This window comes from Morchella sextelata (assembly GCF_020137385.1).
Source record: "Morchella sextelata strain SCLS chromosome Unknown scls_6, whole genome shotgun sequence".
Taxonomy (NCBI): domain Eukaryota; kingdom Fungi; phylum Ascomycota; class Pezizomycetes; order Pezizales; family Morchellaceae; genus Morchella; species Morchella sextelata.
In genome coordinates, this window is record NW_025408621.1 from 1,164,899 (window position 1) to 1,187,735 (window position 22,837).

A 22,837-nucleotide genomic window follows, 5' to 3' on the forward strand; every position below is an offset into this window, starting at 1 on the left:
ACCCCAGCGTCCATAACAGCACTATCCAAGAACAGACAAAAGACCCCTTGACGATATTGTGCACAGCCACGGTTTACTCCCGTTTTCCATCAGACTATCAACGCTGGGATACCCTCCGCTCACCATGTGCAGCATCGTCCATCAACCCGACTCCCGGCCCGTCAAAGTCGATCTCCCCTAAGCCAAACGCATCGGGCACTTGCACCCAACGCTTCTTGCCACCGAGTCGAGTCTACTACTACGAACCCACCAAAGGCATCTATCTTCCGCCCAGCATACGTACGCGTACACCTGAACCTCCGCCAGCCGTCGGTATCAATCATCTCGGAGCTCCACTGCCGTCCAAAAATGCCTAACCCCGGCACCTCGAATCGAGCTTTTTTCTCTTCCGAACATCTCGGATCACGGAGTGTGTAGACTTCCGCGGTAGTGATGACGTCAAGAGGAGCCGCGTGAATCACGATAAGGATCTAGAAGCTAGCCCCGGGGGCAGTGGGGGGAGACGCGTAAGACTCCGTCGAACCTGTTTCTGTCCCTAGAAGCTCCGTAGAGGTGTGGTGGTGGTATTAGTCCAGATGGGGGATAGACTGATAGGTGGGGGTGGCGGTATGGTGGCTACGGATGTGCCGTAGATACGGGCACCGGCTGTGGGGAGTTCATACCGCTCTGGGCTGGTGGGTGCGTTACCCTGTCGTGTTTGGCTAGTGGGGGACTCGGGAGGACTTGGCTTGAAGGTCAGCTACCACATGAGCGGTTCTAGAGACGCTTCACCGCATTTGGATACTGCGTTCACTGCCTAACTAACCCGTACCGTAGAGCCAGCGGCGTGGAAGAAGGGAAGAGCTGTTTGCAGAACCGGTCCAAGGCCGGTGCAGGTCCACGCCGCCGCCGTCGCGAGACTTGGCTAGTTGATGCGGCGGACATGCCTCTGCTTCACGGCCGGAGGGAGGTCCGTAGCCTTAAAGAGTCTCGGGAACTCTCTTTGCCCCGAGAAGGAACCTTAGATGGAGGGTTGACCGCCGTTTGCATCGCACAGCAATCCCGCATGGCGTGTAGTGCATGCACAGAGAGGAGGACGCGCGTGTGAGAAAATCACTGCCCGGTTACAAGAGATCTAGATATAGAGACAGATGGAAAGGCAGTGGAAATATATCTTCCCTGGTGGCCAAGTTGATGTAATCGCAAAGTCGATAGCTATAGCTATGAGCGGAAGTAGTACTCCTGCTCATCATCGGTATGAGCAGTAGAAGCGCTGTGTCTAGAATTTGAGCGGATATAATTCCTCTAGCAGGCCAACTCGGTGTTAAACCTTAACCCATATTAACAGCAACGTCGACTCCTCGACAACTCCGGGCATCCAAGAGAGCTTCGGAAATCGGTAATTTGCAAGCTACGTAGTAGATACACCCCCCAGCTCAAGCATCTTCTCCGGGGGGGGGGGGAGGCGGTCTATCCTCCCAGTTTCTGTGACTGCTCTATTGAATCCGTAGCTATAGGGCTGTTTCAATTCATCAAGCCCCCCCCCCCCCAGACTCTGTGACTGCTTGTGACTGCTCTACTAGATGATCCGACTGTGACTGCTCGTCTGAATCCGTCCTTCACCGTTTCCCGAGAGATCCAAGAATTCCTTGCTTGTTTGCGTAAACTTGTGCCATTACTTGGCCGGATGTCCGGCTTCGGGGGGGGTGCTCAGAGAGGAGGTTCTACTAGCTCTTCTGGTGTACTTGAAGCGGGTAACCAGTGTCCTATTGTAAATGTAGTTGCGGCTTAAAGACATGTGCGGTGTTGTAAGTTGTCGTTGATTTCAGCTGTGATGTTGGCTAGCTAGTAGTGATGATGATTATGGCGGTGATGGCGGTGATAGCAGCGGTAATAATACTAGTGATAGTGATAGTGATGATGGTGGCTCTTGCAGCCCCATCGAAGGCATCATCACCATTGAGTGCAACAAATGTAATATGCGCAACTGCTGTGTTGAGGTTTTATTGCGCTATCATTCTTGGGATACGATTGAGCGGCGTTGGCTAGTTATATTCGTTTGGACTACACATTGAACGACAGGCGGCCGCCTGAGTGGCTACGCAGTATAAACCAGCCACAAACCAAAGAGCAAAGAGCAAAGAGCAAAGCAAAGCAAAGACTCGACATCACATGACAACCCGAGTGACACCCCATGACGCACACAAAATGAGCGTCCTATCATTACCCCCGCCCAACCCTAGCCCTGCCCTGCGCACCCCCCCACCCCAGCCAGCCCGCCCGCCCCTAGCCCTAAGCTCTACACTACAGCTACATAACTACATGCACCCTACACATCAAACACCATCCCCACCCCGGGCCCGCCCATACTCGCCAAATCCATCCTCCACCCCCTCCACTGCTCCAGCCCCCGCTTGACCTCCCGCACCCTCTCCAGCCGCTCCATCTCCATGCGCCGCCGCTCCTCCTCGGCCTGCATCTGCTGCTGCTGCCACTGCTGCTGCTGCGCCGCATACCCGCCGCCGCCGCCGCCGCTGTCCCCGGCCCCGAGATCAACGGTCTGGAACCCACCGCCGCCCCCGCCCCCGCCGCTGCGCGCCTGCAGGTCGCGCTCAAGCGTCTGCACGCGCTTCTGCAGCCGCCGCCGCTCGGCGTCCTCAATCTCGTCGACGTCCTCGTCGTCTTTTCCGTTGCCCCGCGGCTGCGAGCGCAGCCGGGTGTTCTCGGCTTCGAGCTCCGATACGCGCTTGCGGAGCTCGCTGAGCTCGGCGAGGGACTCGCGGTTGCGCGTGTCGGTGTCGCGGTACATTGTTTTCAGCGTTGCGTAGTCCTTCTCCAGAGTTGCTAGTGTGGCGGCCTGGGTTTTCATCGCGGCGGACTCGGAGGCGAGGGAGGCCTTTGCGGATGCTGCTGCGGCCTCTGCGGTTTTCCGCGCTTCGGTTTCGGTGGTTAGGAGGGCGGCGGTGGACTCGAGGGTTGATTTGGCGGTGGTGAGTTCGGCGGTGAGGGATTCGACGGTGGATTCGATGGTTGTGAGGGTTGTTGTTGTGGTGATGAGGTTGGACTGCGAGTCGGTGAGGGACTTTATGGCGCGGTCGAGGTCGCCGCGCAGCTTGGAGATCTCCATTTCCATAGTTTCGATCTGCTCCTCTTTTGCGGTGAGGGATTCTTTGTCCTGGGTGGTGGAGGAGGTGGAGGATTGGAGCTTGAGGTCGGCGATCTGCTTGTCTTTGTTGGACAGCTGCGAGGTTAGGTGCGACGTCTGGCGCGTCAAGTCTGCGACTTCGTTTTTCTGCACACCCGTTAACTCACGGCCCTCTCCACCACTAAAAAGACAGGAATGAGGCTCACCAGCTTCTCCAGCTGTCCCTCCGCCTCCGTCCCCTTCACCTTGTCCGCCTCCGCCCTCTCCTCCACCTCCTTCAGCCTCGTCTTCACCCCCGCCAGCACCTGCACGGCCTCATCCCTCTCCACCTCCGCATCCCCCAGCCTTTTCGCCTCGCCCTTCAGCCTCTCAATCTCTGCCTCATGGCGCTCCACCGCCTCCGTAAGCTCCGAGATGGTCGTCGCCTGCTTGCGATACAGGTCCGGCAGGTCCGTCGGCGACAGTGGGCTCTTGCGGATCTCAGCGCCGGTGATTGACGGCCGTCGCAGCGAGGTGGAGATGCGCCGCGTGTGCAGCGAGGTGCCGGGGAGGGGCGTGGACTGGTCCGTCTCGGAGGAGGGGGAGGCGGGGGAGTCGGATGGTGGGGGGGGTGTGCTGGTGGAGGCAGGGGCGGGGGTGTCGTCGGGGACGTCGGGGGTGCCGGGGCGGCTGCTGGAGGGGGAGGGGGAGTCGGGTTTGGCCTTTTTGCCTTTTTTCTTTTTGAGCGCTTCGATCTGGGGGGGGTGGTGGTGGGTTAGTGGGGTTGGGAATGAGGCCAATTGGAGCTGAGAGGGGAGGTGGGTACTATACTCGTTTCTTTGCGGCTGCGAGCCGTTCGGCTTTGGCGGCTTCGTCTTCGGGCATTGGTTTTGGGGGGGTGGGGGGGTTTCTGGCTGTTTTGGCTGTTTTGGCTGTTTGTTGAAGCTGTGGTGGTGATGGTTTGGGTCGTGGAGCTGTGAGGTTTGCTTGCTTGCTTGCTAGCTTAGGACGGCGGTGGGGAATGAATGCTGTTGCGATTACCCGGATTGCGCTCTCTCTCTCTCGGACGAGGCTCTGCGGGCCAGCAAACAACCCCTGCCCTGGCGATCACGTGGTCGTGCAGCACAATCAATGGCCGAGCCACAGCTGGACTGGACTGGACAGAAGCGGTGCGCTGCAGGAATATCTCTGTTCGGTGCAAGGATGAAGGATGGAAGGGAAGAGGCCGGGCAGTTGGGTTCGATTCCCCTCCTGCATGAGTCCTCGGGATGCGTCATTGGGGGGGGGGTTACGTGCGAGGCTGTCGAAATTACACCTGCTGCACAGACTTCGACGCATTGCGCCATTGGAGCGCTGCGGTGTGTGTATATATATATATATATACATGTATGTATGGTTGGGGAGATCATCGATATGTTGGTTATATATTCTCTGCGGGCTTTGATTACTGCTGTCTTCCCGTCCTTTGGGGTTTAATCAAAAGCTCAATTGCAAGCAGCAATCTACACCTACGGCAGGCTTCTGGCTACTGGTGCTGGCTAGCAGCCTCAACAGTTTCTGATACAGACCATGAGTATGAGTGTTCACCGTACGAATACGGTCCACGGCCCGACCACGATAATAAGTCAACAAGTCATATGATTACGTGTTGCTCTGTCTCTGAGCCCGGCCCCTCGGAGCCCCGCGACACGAAGATGTGAATATCCGTGAGATCGAGAATGAGGCTCTGCAACGCAACAAACACTTACATCCAAACCACCCGGCGCCACACACCCGCCAATTTGCATCTGATAACGATCTCTCATCTCATGCACCATCTCAGCAATCAGATAACTCGCACCCATCCCATCTCAGCAATCAGATCACTCGCACCCATCCCATCTCAGCAATCAGATAACTCGCACCCATCCCATCTCAGCAATCAGATAACTCGCACCCATCCCATCCCATCCCATCGGCTGCACTCACCTCCTCACCTCTCCCCAGCCAGTCAGACAGCCACTCCTCCACCTCCCCTGTCCCCAGCCCAAGGGCACGCGAGATGTCTCCGTTTTCATGGAAGGGCCACCAGCTGTGCTACGCGAGACAAAACGAAACAAGAGACAGAACTACATGTAAGACACGCAGAAGCAGAAAGAAGAGAAAGAAGAAAAGAAAAAGAGATGATAAACTGAGACATGATGAAACGGCGGTCCACCACACACAATGCCTACAAAAGACACATATCTCACTCATCTCACTCACCCACTCACCCACTCACCCACTCACCCACTCACCCACTCACCCACTCACCCACTCACCCACTCACCCACTCACCCACTTCATCGTTAGGCGGGTAGCACTGTAGCAGTTGGCAGGCCAGCCAGCCCTAGGAAGAAAAATACAGAGCGAGACCCTGTCTTGTCTCGTCTCGTCTGTCAGAAAACCGTCGCGCGCCAGCAACAGCAAATTTAAAATAAATAAACGCACCTCAGCTCGCTAGAGCAGAGCAGAGGCAGAGCAGAGGCAGAGCAGAGGCAGAGGCAGAGGGCTCAATCTAAATTTGTCTGTCCCCTACAAATCTCTAATGCGCAGGACCTCTGCCTCACGTGACACAGGCCCAAACCGCGCCTGCACACGGGAGAGAAGCACAGACACAGAGCAGAGCAGAGCAGGCAAGCAGGCAGGCAGGGAACAAGGACCAGGAGAGCTGCAAAGGAAGGAAAAAGAAAAGAGAAGAGAGAGCGAGGGCTTCGTGAGATTGACAGTCTCGAAAGAAGTAAAGATAGCATAAAAAAAACTTTTTTTTTTCTTCCCTTTTGCGCCCCCCCCCTCCCTCCAAGGGAAGGGGGAGAATTGAAACACATTTATATAGAGCAGTAATAGAGAGAGAGAGGCCACCAAACCTCCCCCCAACCTCCTTCCTCTCTCCCGGAATCACCACCCCGGCCCCCTTGCTACATACATAACATAACATAGATCTCGTTCCTGCTCGTCGATTCGTGAAGGGGCATCCAATCTTCTTTTCTGTTGATTTGACCTGACCTGACCTGACCTGCCTTGCCTATACATATACACATACACATACACATACACATACACATACATAACCTCTCGCGCGACCTACAGTTCAGATCGGAGCTGCTCTCCCAGTCGTTACTGTTACTGTTACTGCCACTGCCACTGTCACTGTAATACTGCTACAGCGAATCGATCACATCTCCATATCCACGGCACGCATCCCGCACATTGCATCTCATACGATACGCTGACAGCGCTCGCTCTACCGCTGCTGCTGCTGCTGCTGCACTCCAATAACCACCTACATACGACGTGACATTCATTACCCACCAGCACCCACCTACCTATCACCACCCGTCCACAAACCCGACACCTCGGTCCCACATCTCTCCCACCCACCAACCAACCAACCACCCCCACACCTCCAATGGCCGCCGAACCTCCCTCCCCCTCCGCCTCGCTCACCAGCCACTTCACCGCCCTCTCCGGCCCGCTCACCACCCACCTCACCGACGCCAACTCGATCCCCATCCTGTCGACGCACCCGTCGCCCAACAGCCCCGCGCTGTCGTCGCTCTCGTCGGCGTTCGTGCAGGCGCACGACACGGCGTGCCGCATGGGGCTGGGCACGCCGCTGCGCGTGACCATCGCGACGGCCGCCGGCGCGGCCGTGATACAGACGGCGACGGTGGAGGCGGGGAAGGAGCGCGAGATGCTGGTGGGGACCGTGGTTGCGCGGGCGGACCGCCTGGCGGAGGCGCGCATGGCGAGTTGGGGGGTTGAGGAGGTGGCGAGGAGGTTCCAGAAGACGGTGGCGGGGGATGCGGCGTAGATGGGGGGGTTGTGATAACTTTTTACTATTGTTTTTTTGCTGGTCTGGGCGGGGGGGCTTTCATATGGGATGGCTATTATTACTATTACTCTTACTCTTTGGCTTGGGCTTGGGCATGGACTGGCGGGATAGCCGGGCGGGCGGGAGAACATTTGCTCGACTCGACTCTTACTCTTACTCCACTGTACTCTTTTTTTTGCATGCAGCGTTACGTTACGATAATCATTCTTACTCTTCCCGGTTTTTCCTCATTTCATTTTTCGCGGGGTTCTTATTATTTTTTTTTTTTCCTTTCTGTGTATGTAGAACTATTACTCCTTCTGGCTGGGCCCCTGTGTCTTCTTCATCTTTCGGTTTTCTTTGGCCAGGCCCTGTGTGACCGGTGGCTTTTTTCATGCCGGGTCACCTGGCTCCATTACCTATTTCATATTTCATATTTTTATGCTATTCTTACATTTGCCCTTCTTTTCCTTGTCTCTAATCTTTTTTTTTTTTTTTTTTTGCTGCTTGCTACGGACGGGTACGGCACGATAAAGGCGTCCGTCCGATGCGGGGGGAAAAAAGAGAGTCGAGGAGAAACAGCACAGTGCAGTGCAGTGCAGTGCGTCGCGGAAAAGGAAATATATATTCTTACTTTTCTTTTTACATATACCATATATCGGGGCGCGGGGGAGGGGGAGGGGGAGGGGGAAGATTTTGGGGGGGGGGGGGGGGGGGATGTCGGAGACATAAAAAAAAATGGAAAAAGGAATATGCTATGTAGGGAAAATATATTATTATTATTATTATTATTATTACCGTTATATGGACCCGCTTGGTAACCATCATATCATGATCAGTATTGACATCATTCACCATCAGCGGCGGCGGCGGCGGCGGCAAAAAAAAAAAAAAGGTATCATAAGTATCATCAGCGGCAAAAGGTACATGTATACTATCATACCATCCTTCTTTTCACGGCATTGAAGTTCTCGGACATGACATCGGGTTGGGCTGGTTGGAATGTAGTAGTTTCCGACGGTGGAGGTAGGTATGATAAGATTGTTAGAAGAAGGCAAGAGTTACCAAACGCCTTATCAGCCCAGCACGCCACCACCACCACCACCACCACCACCACCCACCACACCCACCCACTCGCCCACTCACCCGCGGTGCGTCACACCTCCGGGCTTCTTGAAAGGCATTGTACTCGACTCACTCGATGTTGACCGCCGCGAAAACGAAACAACGGTATGGTAGAAGTGATGGTGACGATACATAAGCGATGATTGGTGGGTGAGTGTTGAGGAATGTCGACTCTGTGGGTTGTGGGAAGTACCGATTGGGTGGATAGACGATTCTGCTAAAGTATTTACGGCACGCGACATGACTTCATGCACAGAAAATAGAGTAGGTAGGGCACTCCAGATGAGGGATGAAGCGATTGATTGACCATGCATGCATGATTGCTTGCAGATAATAATAACAATGTTGATAAGACTATTGTGGTTGGTCGAGGTAGATAAGGACTTGTGCTTTAAGGAAAGAGAAACACCAAACTGCAGCAACAGCCAACGATACATGTAGTCACGAACAACTAGAGATATCAAAAGACATGACTGAGAACACGGTATGTAGAATTGAATAAAAACTATGCTTAAAAAAGGAGTATCCAAGGTATAGGAAATAAAAAGACTGTATGTGAATTTATACAAAGAATTGAAATCTCGTCTCGCAAGACCACTCCGTCCCCGATCTTATTCCATCCTAAGCCAAGTAAATGCCCACCCTTTCCTCAAACAGACGATAAAAGTATATAGCAAATAATATAGACAAAGGACAAATGAAATGCATGAAGATGCTACTTGGCCCCGCAATGGTTGACCAGAAAAAACCCAAGATAAAAAGTCCCTCGCCCCCCCCCCCCCCCCAAACAAAATAAAAAAGTCTAAGACAAGCCCAAATCCAAACCTCATTGGTTTCCCGAAACATAGACGAGTGACCGATAATGATGCGCAACATAAAGTGTCCTATCCATGTACTGAGCTCCCTTAAAATGCACGCAAATAAACAAAAGAAAAAATAGTTCAAATGATTTAAGCATAAGCTTTGCTTGAAGTGCCGATGGGGTATAGGACAAAGTAGGCGCTCTGCCCAGGCTTGACGGCGGTGGTGCATCCTCCAGCTGTGGAGAAGACGCCGTTCTCGTATGTGCAGACGCTGTTACCACCGATAATGGCAACGTTGTAACCGAGAGGCTCGCTGTTAAGTTGGTTCTGGCTGATAGACAGCCACATCATACCAGAGTCTTCGCCGGCACCAAAAATCTATAGATGGTTAGGAGCGTGACTTGAATAGCGGATTAAAAATAAAGTAAACTTACCATCGGAGACCAGTTGCCACGACCTTGACCTGCCTGACCCCAGGTGCAACCATCCTTGATACCAACACCGGCCTTGTTGACATAGTATTGGGCGGACGTCGGCTTACCCTGCCACTTGTATGAAACATCGGAAACGGGAACGGTCAACTGCTTTTCGGAACCGGCTTCACAGGCCAATGGGACAACCATATTCTCGGATCCAGGGTAATCGGTACGGCACACGGCCACGAATTTTCCTAGCTCGTTCCTGACGGTAACACCACTCTCACCAGCCTGGCAGAGCTGAGGATAGGCAGGGCGAGTAAGGCGGAGCTTGCCACCCTTGCAAAGAAGTCCTCCATGGCTCTCGCCAGATGCAGGCTGATCAGCAGGCCATTGGGACTTACTGAATCCTGCTGGACAGGCGTAAGAGCAAAGAGCACCTTCAGTGCACTTGCCAATGGCATCTCCGTTCCCGCCGTTGACCTGGATACCAGACCAACCCTGCAGTGTGGTCCATGTGAGAGGGATAGCACCATATGCTGAAGGGAAGACATCACAGTCAATCTCGCCATCGGGGAAGTTCTTTCCGGTGTTGGGATTTGAGTCGACGCCCTTGCCGGTAGTAACATCAATGTCGAGGTTGTAGCTTCCGCCGGAAGAGACTGAGCTTGACGCTGATGCGGCGGCGGTTGTGGAGGTTGCGAGAGTAGAGGCCAGGGAGGTGGTGACCGACGGAATGATGACAGATGTGACCACGCTGGAATGGCTATCGTGATCGTCTCCAGTCTGAGATGGCGAGGCAACAACAACGGGGGTGGGAGTTCCGTAGGATCCAGATGTAATAGTAACGTATTTGGTTACGGTTTCGGTCTCGGTCTTGACTTTATGTTCACCAACGTTGCCACGGGCATGAACAGCTCTGTGCTTGAACTGGCTACCACCGTGAGGCTGAGCAGCGGCACTACCAAGTAACTCAGTAGATGCGAGAATGTAGAGTGCTGTGAAAGCTGGAGCGGAGAATATCATTTTGATGAGGGTGAAAATAGTTGTGAAGAAGTTTGCAGGGACTATTTGAGCAAAAGCTAGCTTCTTATACGAGAGGTATAAGATGATAGAAAGGGTGAGTGCGAAGTATAAAACTTCTACGTTGCTTGTCTTAAAAAGGAATGTGTATGGAAAAGGAATGAGTGTATCCTTTCCTGTAGGAAGAGAGCAATTAATTAGCAAATAGTAAGATAAAGAACGGCGAGAGCGAATTGCTGTAGAGAAGAAAAAGAAGAAAGAAGGATTAGAGGAAGATGAGAGGTAGAAGTAGTGCAGAGAACTGGCATGTGTTGAGAACAGGTAAGCAGAGGATTGGGCAATTAGGAAAAGGTGTGATCAGGGGGCTGTCTGCCGTCGTCTCCAAACGGTGCTTGTATGTACATGTATGGTGCTGCGCTTCTAATGCTGAAGTCGCTATTCACACTCGGGAACAGGGCCAAGCTTCAAAGGCCCATGCTCATTTTCAACAACCCATGGCGCCACACAACATGCAATACAGGTATATAAGCGGGCGACAAGGACTGGGCAGATGGGGAAATGAGAAACATCAAGGTATAATACAACAGGGGGGCTTCGAGTGGAAATACCCTGTTCTATCCGCTCCATGGCTGATTCTCTGCCCCCAAGGCACGGTTGATTTATAGGTGAAAAGGAAAAAAGGCGCAAAGGAAAATATCATAGAAAGAACAATATGCAAAGTCGTTTCAACTCACCTAAAGTGTAAGCCCAAGTAAAGGAAAGTAATTTGCGAGAAGAGAGAGAGAGGGTGTGTAACGATGATAGGAAGAGAAACAATCACAACGGCGCGGAAATCGAACCTTTTAAGTGAATCAATCTATAGATAACAAAAAAAATCTTTCAACTTTTCTTCTTCTCTTGCAATTCTAGATTCTGCGAGGGCGGTAGTTGATCGTAGGGCTTGGTGAGATCTAACGGTTTGCGGCACACGATGTGGAGGAGTCTTGAGTTTTTCATCGTGTTTCTCTCTTCCTTGTTCTTGATCCATTTATTTCTATCTGGGGCGTGGATGTGGGTGTGGCCATGTAGCCGCGATTCGGGCTGGTTGACGGCAGAAACGAATTTCAAGATGTTGTTGATGCTGCTTACTGCAATCCCCCTGCCAAGCATAAAGTACATGTGGGTTCTGTACCTGACATGCAAGAAGCACCACTCAAAGTTAGAGGCCCCACACCACCCTATTTTCTGACCCCGGCATCAGATTCAACCGCTTGACGGATCGGGTGTCTGTCGCTTCCTAGCTCAGGAACAACAACAACCTTCTTGATTGGATTCGATATGATTTCCACAAGCCGGTCCCAAGAATAAAAAAAACGCCTTCTATCATCAACTATTCCCTTTCAATTGCCCCCAAGACTCCAGTAAATTGAGGCTGTGCTGAACAGCTTTGTCTCTTGTGTCTTGACTCCTTCATGGCGTTTTTGATACAATTTCATTATGCTTACTTGGGGGGAGGCTACAGCCACATGTAACGCCTTAAACCGTCCTTTTTGTTCCTGAATTGACTCAGCATAAGTCTTTACAGACCCCTATCATTCTATTCTGTTCTTAGGCCTATGCTTCTCCACAGCGCATCTGTTAGCTTTCACGTCCCTGAGAAATAAAGGAGCCGGAGCGGAGCATGTAGAGTATGAACCTGCATAGAGCATCCAAAGACCCGCCTCCTACAAAACTATGAGAAACAATTTGTTTGGTTCCAAGGCCAGGTGCAGTTAGTCCTAGCTGATCAAACCAACGTCTTTTGTCTTGTCACTAATATCCCGCACGTGGCCCGAACCCAAGAACCAAAATGTCAACCTGCAAATTCCAGACATCTCCCGCTCCTCCGAAAGGAAAAATAAAACCCCGCCGAGATCCTTATCAGTGGATAATAATTCCAAGGCGAGAAAAGCGTTAGGTCCGAGTCGCGATGATAATCTACATACACGTGTCTGGGCAGCACTAAGTACTCTACATACATACATACTCGGGGCCCAAGTGAGTCGGTTCCTAACAAGAACTTGCTCGGCGTCGATCATTAAAGGTTAATGATAGTACATACCTCGTGCGCCAGCTAAGTCCTCAAATCGTAATGTTGTCGGCAACTCCACACAATCTACTCTAGAAAATTAATTATTGTACTCCACATTTTTTATGGGTTGTTGTTGTTGTTGAGATAGAGACTTTAGGCATTCTCGCCAAGTGGGAACTCTTTCTGGATGGGCATGCGAGTAAACATACAGGGAATATGGCATCCTTGGCTACTAGGCCCTGGGTTCCATGCAACGGACTGGTCTTTGCGGAGGCCCGCCGGCAGGAAGACAGCAAGAGGTCTGTGATATTGAATTGCGCTATATCCCTTGAAGAACATCACAACTATTCAGTAAAGATTTACTGTCTATCAATCAACAATATATTGGTTCTAGATATCAGCCAAATAACGACCCTCCGCTGCAAGAAATCTATTGTAGGCATTGTAGGAATGTATGCACTTTAAGCTGCCGTTGAGGTTCTCATGATGCAGGAACAAACACACCCTGCCGGCATTACCGACCACACAATTTCATAGCACATGCAGTAGTAGCCGCAACCGCAATTTCTTAAGATGAGGGAATTTCGCGAAGCGCTTCACGTCATTTGGGAAGCGATTTTCCTCCTCTTTTTTTTCAGAGCCAGGATTCTGGGTACTCGGTAGTACCTGCGCTGAAAAAATCTATGTATGCTCTCCACTCAAAGTCTTCATATCTAGTGGCCCTTGATAACGAAGCTCTATTCAACTACAGGTGTGAGCCGCATTATCGCAACCCTGCTCTTCGCAAACTGGTCATGACCACCCCGTTCCAACTTTCAAGTGGTCATGGTTAACCTCAGCCCTATTGGCAGGGTTTACACACTATTCAGGAAATCTCTAGAGAACGAATTAAAAAGTGTTTTTCATGCACTTTTGTGAGGTAATAGAGTTTCAATTGGCCATACACTCTAAGTATTCCCTGAACCATGATTTACTGACACCCCAAACCTTGTCAATGATACCCAAATTCCTGGGTGCATAAGGTCTAAAAAGAATAAGGCACAAAATTCCTTAATCTTGCCGTTCCAGTTCTGGACCACAATTCCGAGTCACCACAAACCACAAAATTCCGACCCGTCACCCGCGCCGTACGGCCGTGGGACCATCTAATTACAGTTGTTCAACATTAGTAGGAATTATCCGGGAATTCAGAAAACAGAACGCGTGTCCCCAGGCGGCACAGGAAACCAAATGATCTCACCTTTTATCCTACGCCGGCCTCAATAAACTGGAATGCGGAGTGCAATGCTACAGTAACCAGTTAGTAGCAGTACTACTTGGTAGTGTTAGTATTATTCTTGGTAAATTTTAGTCAGTGCGCCGCCGGTCATCCGGTCACTAGAGAAGGTACCGGCACCACTAGAGTATTCTACTACTACAGTAGTACCAGCCGACAATGCACCCCACAAAGCCCCCTCCGCCTAGTTCCCGATAACCAAAACACCTATGTACCAGAGTAGGACCTGCGATGGCTTGTACGCGTGTCGTCTGGAACGACAGTCACGCGTAGGAAGCAGGTGAGCTACACGCCATATCACGTGGTGTTTAATTGCGATCTACAACCGCTACTGTCTACTTACTAACTATCAGATGTACTTTACCAACTGCCTAATTAAATCCTTATCTTGATATCTGGGGTATCATCTCGCTTCAACAGGAGTGCCCAGGTACGTGTCCTGCTGGCATGGCTGATATCTCAAGATCATTACCAACGGCACCGAGTTTTGCACTTCTCCCAGCCCAGTCTTTTTTTTTGGAGGGGGAGCTGGTTTCTAAGTCTTAGCTACCTACCCCACTGCTCCCACCATATCCAAATCTATATATCTGATGTATCTACTCTAGTCATCAGGCATACGCAGGGACGCCATCTCCGCCAGCTCATCGAAACAACTAAAGACAGCAACACAAACCGGACACCTCAAGTCATGGTGTCCATTAGATAAAAAAAAAAGTGCAAAAGGCGTAACAAGTGCAAAACACGGTGAGTAACCAGGGTCTGCCTCCCTTTTCAGGCACCGGATTCAACCCATTAGGCTCACTGCATAGCAATGATACCCTTGGAGGCTGGTAACCAGGAACGCCTTGTTTAAGCAATCGAGAATAAGCAACTCAACTTGCTTAATGCCCTACATGTAAGTTACCTGGGATCGTAGGCTGATTGGTAAAGCTACATTTCGATGAGAGGTGGATGCAATGACAACGCAATTATATCCTATGATAGAGTATCTACTATCTAAAAAGAAGCTTTGAATCTGCGGTTCTCAGCCCTGAGACTGCGGGGAACTTGCGACTTCTTGTCATTGCATCCCCAGCTCATTCCCTACTACTCCATCTACATCATTCAGCTCGGCACCTGGCATTATCACAGGTTTATAGCCAATGAGCACATCCGGGCTATTTTTACGGCCAAGTCGCTAAGCCGATAGTTACACTCTACTCTATCACTACAACGCTCTACCATTTCCAAAGTGTCACAAGCTCTTCAGGGTTAGGGTTAGTTGTCAGACCTGACCAAAATCTTCAACTATGTTTGTACCCCATGGTGATTTCTTCTTTGTTTTTCCGCCCCCCTCCCCCCATATATTACATACATTAAGCACCAAGAGCTTTCATTCAAAGCACAATCGCGCCTGGCCCCAACCCTATACCGAAAATCATTGGCCGGATTCCCTTAGTGGGGGAACGCACTAGGTCGTGCTAAACTCTTCTAGGTACAAATATAGGACATCTTTTTTCTTGAGCTTATTCACATGCACAAAGAACGTCTCATAAGGAATAACCGGCACGATTTAACTATGCTGCTGTCAAAAGAAAATATATCAAGACTTGTGGGGAAGATAATATATTGACCACGGGCGAATAATGTGGGACGAAACCTAAAAGCTCGGGTTGTTTGAGACCTTTACATCTACTCTACTCTTTATTTCATAATGCTTCCGAACTGGACTGGGTCTGCATATGGGCGTAGAGTAGAGTAAATCGTGCATGACAACAAGATTTTGGCGGAAGTCCAGTTCGGAAACGCTATGGAGTGAAGGGTAGCAAAGCCTTTGCTAGTGTATATACTCGCAGCAGGTAACAAGTACCCGAAAATGCACGTCCTAATCTGCAATTTCCATTGGAGTAGAAGTCAAAAATACACCAAAAACTTGCAGCTGCAGATTCGGGTACTTCATGCCCGCCGCGAGTACTTTCACGAATACACTTACAGAGTCTCACTCGTCAGGCCTCGACAAGAGTCCAAGGAATCTTTCCCGGTGCTACCTAGGCCTTAGATGCGGAAATGAAAGCAGTGCAGTGTTTCACTGCAGAACCCGACTGTTTTATACATAGTCATATGATCGTCTGCAAATCCGGGGTACGCTTGTTGAAACCGGATATGTCGTCCTTCAGAGTTACAACTTGCAAACTTTATTTTATGCTTGCCTTGGCTCTTTGTTTGGGCTGCTCCAATTCGAGCCAGGGATCCATGACTTAGGACTCGGGAGTAGCTATAGCCGTTTTCTAGGTAGGTGGATATGAAGTAGACATGTGAAGAACAGAATCCAAAACAAATCTCTCCGATAATTTTCTGGCCAGGATCCGGGGCGGGGACGCAAGTATCTCGAGCTGGCAGCTGGTCTGGCTGTCATGGTAGTATCGTGATATCGTGGTCTCGGGGAAATCCTAAACCAGGTAATACAGGTGCGGGCGGCTTAAGCCCGCCGGCGGCCCGGACATAAAGAAATTATCCGGTCATCTGTTACCGGATGGACATGGTCCGGTCGGGTCGGGGTTAATCGCCGGCTGGTCAGGCCTTGCCTTTACTAGGCCGATCGGGACGGCCCATATCAGTCATTCGTGGTATATGGAAGTGGCAGGTATAAATACCCGTGGTAGTTTTTGAAAGGAGAATATTTAAAAGATCCCTCTGGTCCCGAGTCTGCCTGCCCGATCCTGACCTTTCTGGATCGAGTTTTCCGGCTTGTCAGCCTCTAGAAAGACTATTTGACCATAAGGTTCTAAGCAATCCATTCATGTAGCTATCCCTGCAATTCAAAGCTTCTTAAATCTGTACCAATCGATGATGCGCAGTGTGGTTGAGAAATACGGGAGCCCTGGCGGCCGGACCCGAGTGATATTCCGTGATTGACACGCTTATTTTATTAGAAACATCCCCGCACGGAAATTTCCTGCTCAGCGAGACCCCTACTGAGCGAGACTTCACATACAAATATTCCCTGGCCGTAGATTCGGCGGCCCCAAGTTTTGGTCAGTAGGGATCTCGCTGAGCAGGGAAACGGAGTAGTAGCTGCTAACGTAAATCACGGCGAAGTCGGATATCCCTGTGAAGTCGGATGTCCCAGATTACTCATTCAAGTTGACCCTTGCCATTAATCATCGTTTGCTCCTGTGAAAAATATCAACGCCGTGATAACAAAACCACAACCGAAAATGGTGAGAGTGAAGTCGCGACCTGGTGCTTTATCAGAGCAGGAAAGAGAGGATCGTATACATCGAGCACTGTCAAAGAGGGCGGAATACAACACTCCTTGGTCAGTTCTCGCACTAGAATTTGGTATTGCCGCATCTACATTGAACGATCGATTCAATGGCAGAAAAAATAGACGGGAAGCACATCAGGACCAGCAGAAGCTACCACCAAGCGTGGAAAGGGCACTTAAGAAATGGTGCCAGGACATGGACGATGCAGGTTTTCCACCCAGGGTGGATCTACTGCGGGGTATGGCGACAGCTTTAGCGCAGAAGATCGCGGAAGAGGAACATCTTGGGCCCGATGCAGCACATATTGGACGAAACTGGATAACACGTTTCCTTGATAGGCATCCAGATCTTTCAGCCAAATACAGCACCCAACTGGATCGTCAAAGGCAGCTAGCAAATAATCCCATCACGTTAAGAGACTACTACAATAAGCTAAACCGGCTTATCCACACCCTAATCTCTAAAGGGTTTCGCCCCAACCAGGATACGTACAATTTTGACGAGAAAGGGTTTATACTTGGTTACTCATCAAAAGCGAAAGTGATCTGCCGGTCAGGGAAAAGAAATCCAAACGTTGCCCAGGATGGTTCCTGGGAGTTGATCACAGTCATTGAAGCGGTCTCTGTAGCAGGTTGTGTTCTTCCAGCTTGGGTAATCTATAAAGGGAAGAGTCATTACATAGGTTGGCACCAATCGACAGATGATGCGGAAGCGGTCTTTTGTTTTAGCGACAATGGTTGGACAAACAATAATATGGGGTTGCGATGGTTGAAAGAGCACTTCGACATTCACTCCAAAAAGATCAGTGGAGCCCGACCATGCCTATTGATTTTAGATGGTCATGGTTCACACCTAACCTATGAGTTTTGCTCTTATGCCTCCTCTCAGAACATTCATATCATGTGTCTCCCTGCCCATTCAACTCACCTACTTCAACCTCTAGATGTAGGTCTATTCGGCCCCCTTCAACATTATTATGGTAAAGCAGCAGACACACACCTTCGAGAAATCCGAACCGGTATAAATAAAAGCACTTTTTGGTCATTCTTTGTCGATGCTCGGAAAAAAACATACACCAAATCCTCAATACAGGCGGCTTTCCGGACCACTGGTATTTTCCCATTCAACCCCGATAAAGTATTAACCAAACTCAAACCGAACCAAAAACCCGGTCCTGCAACTCCCTGGAAGTCCAATCTCCAAATTCTACATCACCCATGCCTTCAAACACCAAAGAACAGATGTGACCTGCGCCATCAAACTCAATTTGCTTTAAATCCCGGAATCTATTCTAAAACGGAGCAATCTGGATCAGTTCAAGTATCAAATATCAACCAAGGGCCAGTACCGGGGCTCACTCAAAATGAATATAAAGCAATTATCCTTCGAATGTCACATTTAGCAGAAGAGTCCCTCACTCAAGCGGAAATTGCCAAAATTCAACTCCGGGACATTAGGGTCAAATATGAGGGAAAAAGGGCAGTAAAAACCGACAGAAGAGTGATCTCTAAAGCGCAGGTGATTACAGGGGCGGAGATAATGAGACTGAAGGCACTGTTAGAAAAGAAAGAGGCGGACAAGTTGAAGAAGGGAAAGCGCACATCAAAAACAAAGACCGGAAAAACCAAAAGTGAAGGTCAGTCTCTTGTACCCTAACCTATACACATTCCTTTGTCGCATTCAAATCTCGTCCAGAACTCCTACTAATATCTTTAATTATCATCTCAGCATAAGGGGAAACTTGAAGTGTGGTACCGTATTGATATAATATTATTTCTGTATAGTAGTTATTAGTTGGGATTGTAGTGCGGGTGATAGCAGTTGTTAGGATCATAGTACGGGGAACTCAACTCATATCTAAATTACAAATCATGTTACCGTTCACCACCTTTATGTGTAGATCATGTTGGCGTTCACAACCCTTAATTATGTGTGGATCATGTTGCGGTTCACCCTATGAAAACCGGACGGACACCACAGTGAATGAATAATCTGAGACATCCGACTTCCCTGTCATATCCGAGTTCCCCGTGATTTACGTTATAGGCGGCTTCGAGCGCTCCAAAATTAAAGAATAAGGATAATCGAAGTCTGTCATTCACGGTAGGCGACTTCAACAACACGTGCCAGGCTGGTATTCTCAAAAACGAGGAGCTAGGTGCACGTCCCCCTTGATCCAAAACTTTTGATATTGGGATATAATCCCCGGTATAACAAGCGTCAATAAGGCTACCTGCGAGGCACCTGATCAAGGCGAGGTAATAAGATAAGCTCGGTTAAGGTGGTCTCATTTGTCACTAGGTTTTCCAGCGTCGATATCGACTGGGGGAATATTTGACTCAAAACCCCTCAAATAGTATATATCTCTCAACGAACGTCTCAGGAAATGTAATTCAAGGGAAATACCAATCTCCCCGAAAAACAGCCAATTCGCGCCAAAGTTAGGTTGAAACTAAACCGTGAGTTGGGATTCCGGGTAGTTTATGGCGTAGTTGAAGTCAGAGCTGCGGTGTAGTTAAATTTCACTCTTCCCTTACCTTTTGCGCGAAAACATACCCTCCTCCCCCATTACCCTTTCCACCGATGGCAAGTCCTGGGATCGAGCTATCCTGTACAGAGGGGAGGGAAAAAATGCATGCCAAAAAGTCTGGATACTTTATGTGAGGCCACTCTTAGTTACTAGGGACGGCTTCCCTAACCACTCGGACACTCTCTTCACTCAGAGTCCTAACGTAGAAAGGAGAGGATTAGCGTTGTGACCAACTTCTATATCCCTTCATCATTGACTATCCGAGTGATGGGGTGTCCGAGTGGCTAGGAAAGTCGTCTGATACACAAGATTGATGGGAGCCAACGATGTCATACAAGATCCGGAAGGGTTTTACTTCCGTCGTGTTCACCTACTAATATCAAGCATCTATCTGATTCTTGAGCCTTTCCGTTATGCCTAGCACACTAGGAGACACTCAATAAATCTTCAATAAACCCCCGATTAGTGTGGTCCACGAGGACGAGGGTCCTTGTGTCCTTGCCTCGAGGATATGTCCTCGATGACATACAAGGGCAATGGTCTAAAAAGACAAGGAGTCTCGAGGACACTAACTGTCCTTGTCTTGAGGACCCCGAGGATAATTCTTAGCATATTATACACTTAATCTCCCAATTAAGATGAGGTCAAGGATAGAATATGCTTTTTTAATTGAAATAAATACCGTTTTTTCTCTCCCCGAGGAACCTCGAGGACAACTGTGTTAGACATCGAGGTCAGACAAGGACAGAGGCCGACGAGGACAAGGTACCTCGAGGACATTCTCAAACCTCGCCTCGAGCGTCCTCGTGGACTATATATACTGCCCTCGATAGAAAAGGGTAAGGGCAGGGGCATAAACCGTTTGACAACTACTCTGAGACGAGGTCACCGCCCAAGAATATCTTTTTTCTTGACTTTTCCTCCGAGTATTAGTGGCCCTTTGTCCAGAACCCAGAAATCGTGTGAGTCGTTAGATATCACTCGGTCATCTGGACAAACGCCTGGAATTTAATCTTAACTTACAAGTCTAATCCAGTACCCGACGGCCATTGCGGCGAGACTTTAAAAGCCATTTAGAGAACTGGGACTTTTGAACCTACAGTAAAGGGGGCCTTCAAACCAACGGTCAAGACTGCCGGTCAAGTACCGCGGAGGAGGGGCCAGCACCAGTCGCTGATTTTCTCGGTAACTATAATAAGGGCGATCCCGAGTGATCTACAGAATTCTCTTCGAATTGGCACAAAACTAGCCCAATCTACCATTGCCGAGAAAATTAGTGACTGGGCCGCCGTAGTGGACGCCTTCCCGTAAGCAATAGCGGGCGTTCTATTGCCGGATAGATCAAATTTTGCTGTTCTATCGAATAGAACGGGGGGTCTATGTGTTTCTTATAGACCCCCCTAGGGAGGGGGGGGTCTATTCGATAGATATACTCTATCCATTTTCTATCCGTTGCAATGGAGAGAACACCTTGCTAGCGCGAAAAATAGTCCCAAAAGATGGCTTAACGATACCCAATTTGTATTAGGCACCGATTATAATCGATTAGATTTTTAGGAAATATATCAATCACCGTATGCTTACGGGAACCTTGTCTATTCGAAAACCATCCTCTATTGCAATAGAACACGTTTAATAACTTACGGGAAGGCGTCCAGTAACTGGCCCCTGCTTGATCTCCGTCTAATAAATATTGCGAATCTTTAGCCACCCAGCAAAGGTACGGGAAAGCGCTAAAAAATCAACATGATTCTTTAGTAAAAATACATGTAGCTTCCGGGAAAGCTATGGCGGGGTCTAACTTACACCGCACTAATTGGCGAAATCGGACACACCGCTGGCGACCACTAAGGACTAACCCTCTGTAACATCTTTGAGAAATCGATTTTAAACGAGTCTAGGGGCCAGATTTTGTCCAAGTTCTACTTAAGCTTACTCTGGATACTCTTGTTGCTAGCGATTTGTCCGATTCCACCATTTAATGCGGTATATGCCACTTCCCATTCACACGGTTCATTATGCAATAGTTCTGGCGTGCCTGTCCGATAAATGGCCGATCGTAGACCACTAGGTGTCAACAATTCCCAGGGTTTCGAGATATTAATGTATCCTCTGATCAGCTCAGAATTATTTCCAGGACGGATACCTGGTTAAGGAATACATGTGACATGACCTTTTTTTCTCATCAAACGACCAATTAACATCGCGATGCTTTCCCCCCCCCCCCCCTCCCCATAACTTATTCCAGCCATCAACGGGATCTCATAGTAAAGTAATATTTACCAACCATAACACCCAGAGACATATAGATCTTGTTCCGGATCCTACATGAACCTTTACCCGATCATCACTGCTCGAAAGTCCAGCAAATTTCGGCGAGAAAAACAAGTCTATCCTTTTTGGTACATGGGTGTATGTACAAGAAAGATTGATGTCCTACCCACGTACCAAAAAGGGCAGACTTATTTTTCTCGCGAGCACTAACCGCAATAGCCTTCTGATATTAGGAGTTAGTATTTAATGATAGCCTCCGGCCTGATATACTCGGTATGTTAAGAGCTCGGCGGTTGAGCGGGGTCAAAGTAAGAGAACTAATGAAAGGAGTGAGTGCACTAATCCAATTTGAAGGGGGCGTTCCGCTTGCTCGGGGTCGTCTGCCCCGTTGGCCAACAGTGCAAGGTGCTTAGCGGAGTTAGACAGAGTTTATGGAAAAACATAAAGTCCAAAGTTCATCTCTGAATCTGCTAGAAAGGATGTAATATTTCGAAGTTCTCTCGATAATTTAGTCGAACTGTCGAGTCTATTCAAGCAGCAAATCCAACAGGTCAAGTATCCTCGAACTTACCGGTGTATAAAATCATGTTTTGAACTATAGGTAAGGAACTTACCCACCTGACTCAAGAACTTACCTTGTATCCCACTAGTCAAATTCTAGCCCAGCCTCAGTTTTAAACTCTGATAATTCGAGCTGAGCGGAACATTTTTATCCTCACGCCGAGTCCAGCGCCCAGAGCAGCTTTCACTTACCTGTCGACAGGCCCCATCATACCTCTAACCCCACCTTCAAAGTACTAGTAGCGACCACCGCATCAACTCTAGTGGTTTTCCCAAAGTCAAGAACCGGTTCCTCCTTGCATAATTACGTTAAGGTAATTCCCGCTTTTTTATTTCTTTTTCTTTTTTTGTTTAATTCATTAACTACAGGTAATTCCCATTTATGTTAAATAGAACCTCAACACTAGCGGATTTCGTGACGGGGTAGTGGTAGCAATAAGCGGTCCGGAACCATACCCGTACCGTAAATCTTCAAAAGGCCGAAATGCGATGTCCTTAAGAGCAAGATCTCCATCGTGACTTTGCGCCTTATGCGGGCTTTGTATGCCCATCCAGGTAGTATGTTGTTGTGGAGCTCAAATTTAGCACCTGGATTA

The 22,837-nt window shown here is 49.3% G+C and overlaps 4 protein-coding genes across 4 annotated transcripts; 2 read left to right on the forward strand and 2 right to left on the reverse strand.

Moving 5' to 3' along the window:
• Positions 1-2,308: 2,308 nt before the first annotated feature.
• H6S33_011429 (uncharacterized protein) lies at positions 2,309-3,988 on the reverse strand (the record flags this gene model as incomplete). Its single annotated transcript, XM_044842789.1, has 3 exons — positions 2,309-3,271; positions 3,331-3,858; positions 3,935-3,988. The coding sequence occupies 3 exons, from the start codon at positions 3,986-3,988 to the stop codon at positions 2,309-2,311; spliced, it is 1,545 nt and encodes a 514-aa protein (XP_044696197.1).
• A 2,542-nt stretch (positions 3,989-6,530) lies between these two features.
• On the forward strand, positions 6,531-6,935 carry H6S33_011430 (uncharacterized protein; the record flags this gene model as incomplete). Its single annotated transcript, XM_044842790.1, has 1 exon — positions 6,531-6,935. One exon carries the CDS (start codon positions 6,531-6,533, stop codon positions 6,933-6,935), a length of 405 nt encoding a protein of 134 aa, XP_044696198.1.
• A 2,075-nt stretch (positions 6,936-9,010) lies between these two features.
• Positions 9,011-10,305, reverse strand: H6S33_011431 (uncharacterized protein; the record flags this gene model as incomplete). Its single annotated transcript, XM_044842791.1, has 2 exons — positions 9,011-9,241; positions 9,298-10,305. 2 exons carry the CDS (start codon positions 10,303-10,305, stop codon positions 9,011-9,013), a joined length of 1,239 nt encoding a protein of 412 aa, XP_044696199.1.
• A 6,520-nt stretch (positions 10,306-16,825) lies between these two features.
• Positions 16,826-18,532, forward strand: H6S33_011432 (uncharacterized protein; the record flags this gene model as incomplete). Its single annotated transcript, XM_044842793.1, has 1 exon — positions 16,826-18,532. The coding sequence occupies one exon, from the start codon at positions 16,826-16,828 to the stop codon at positions 18,530-18,532; it is 1,707 nt and encodes a 568-aa protein (XP_044696200.1).
• Positions 18,533-22,837: the final 4,305 nt, after the last annotated feature.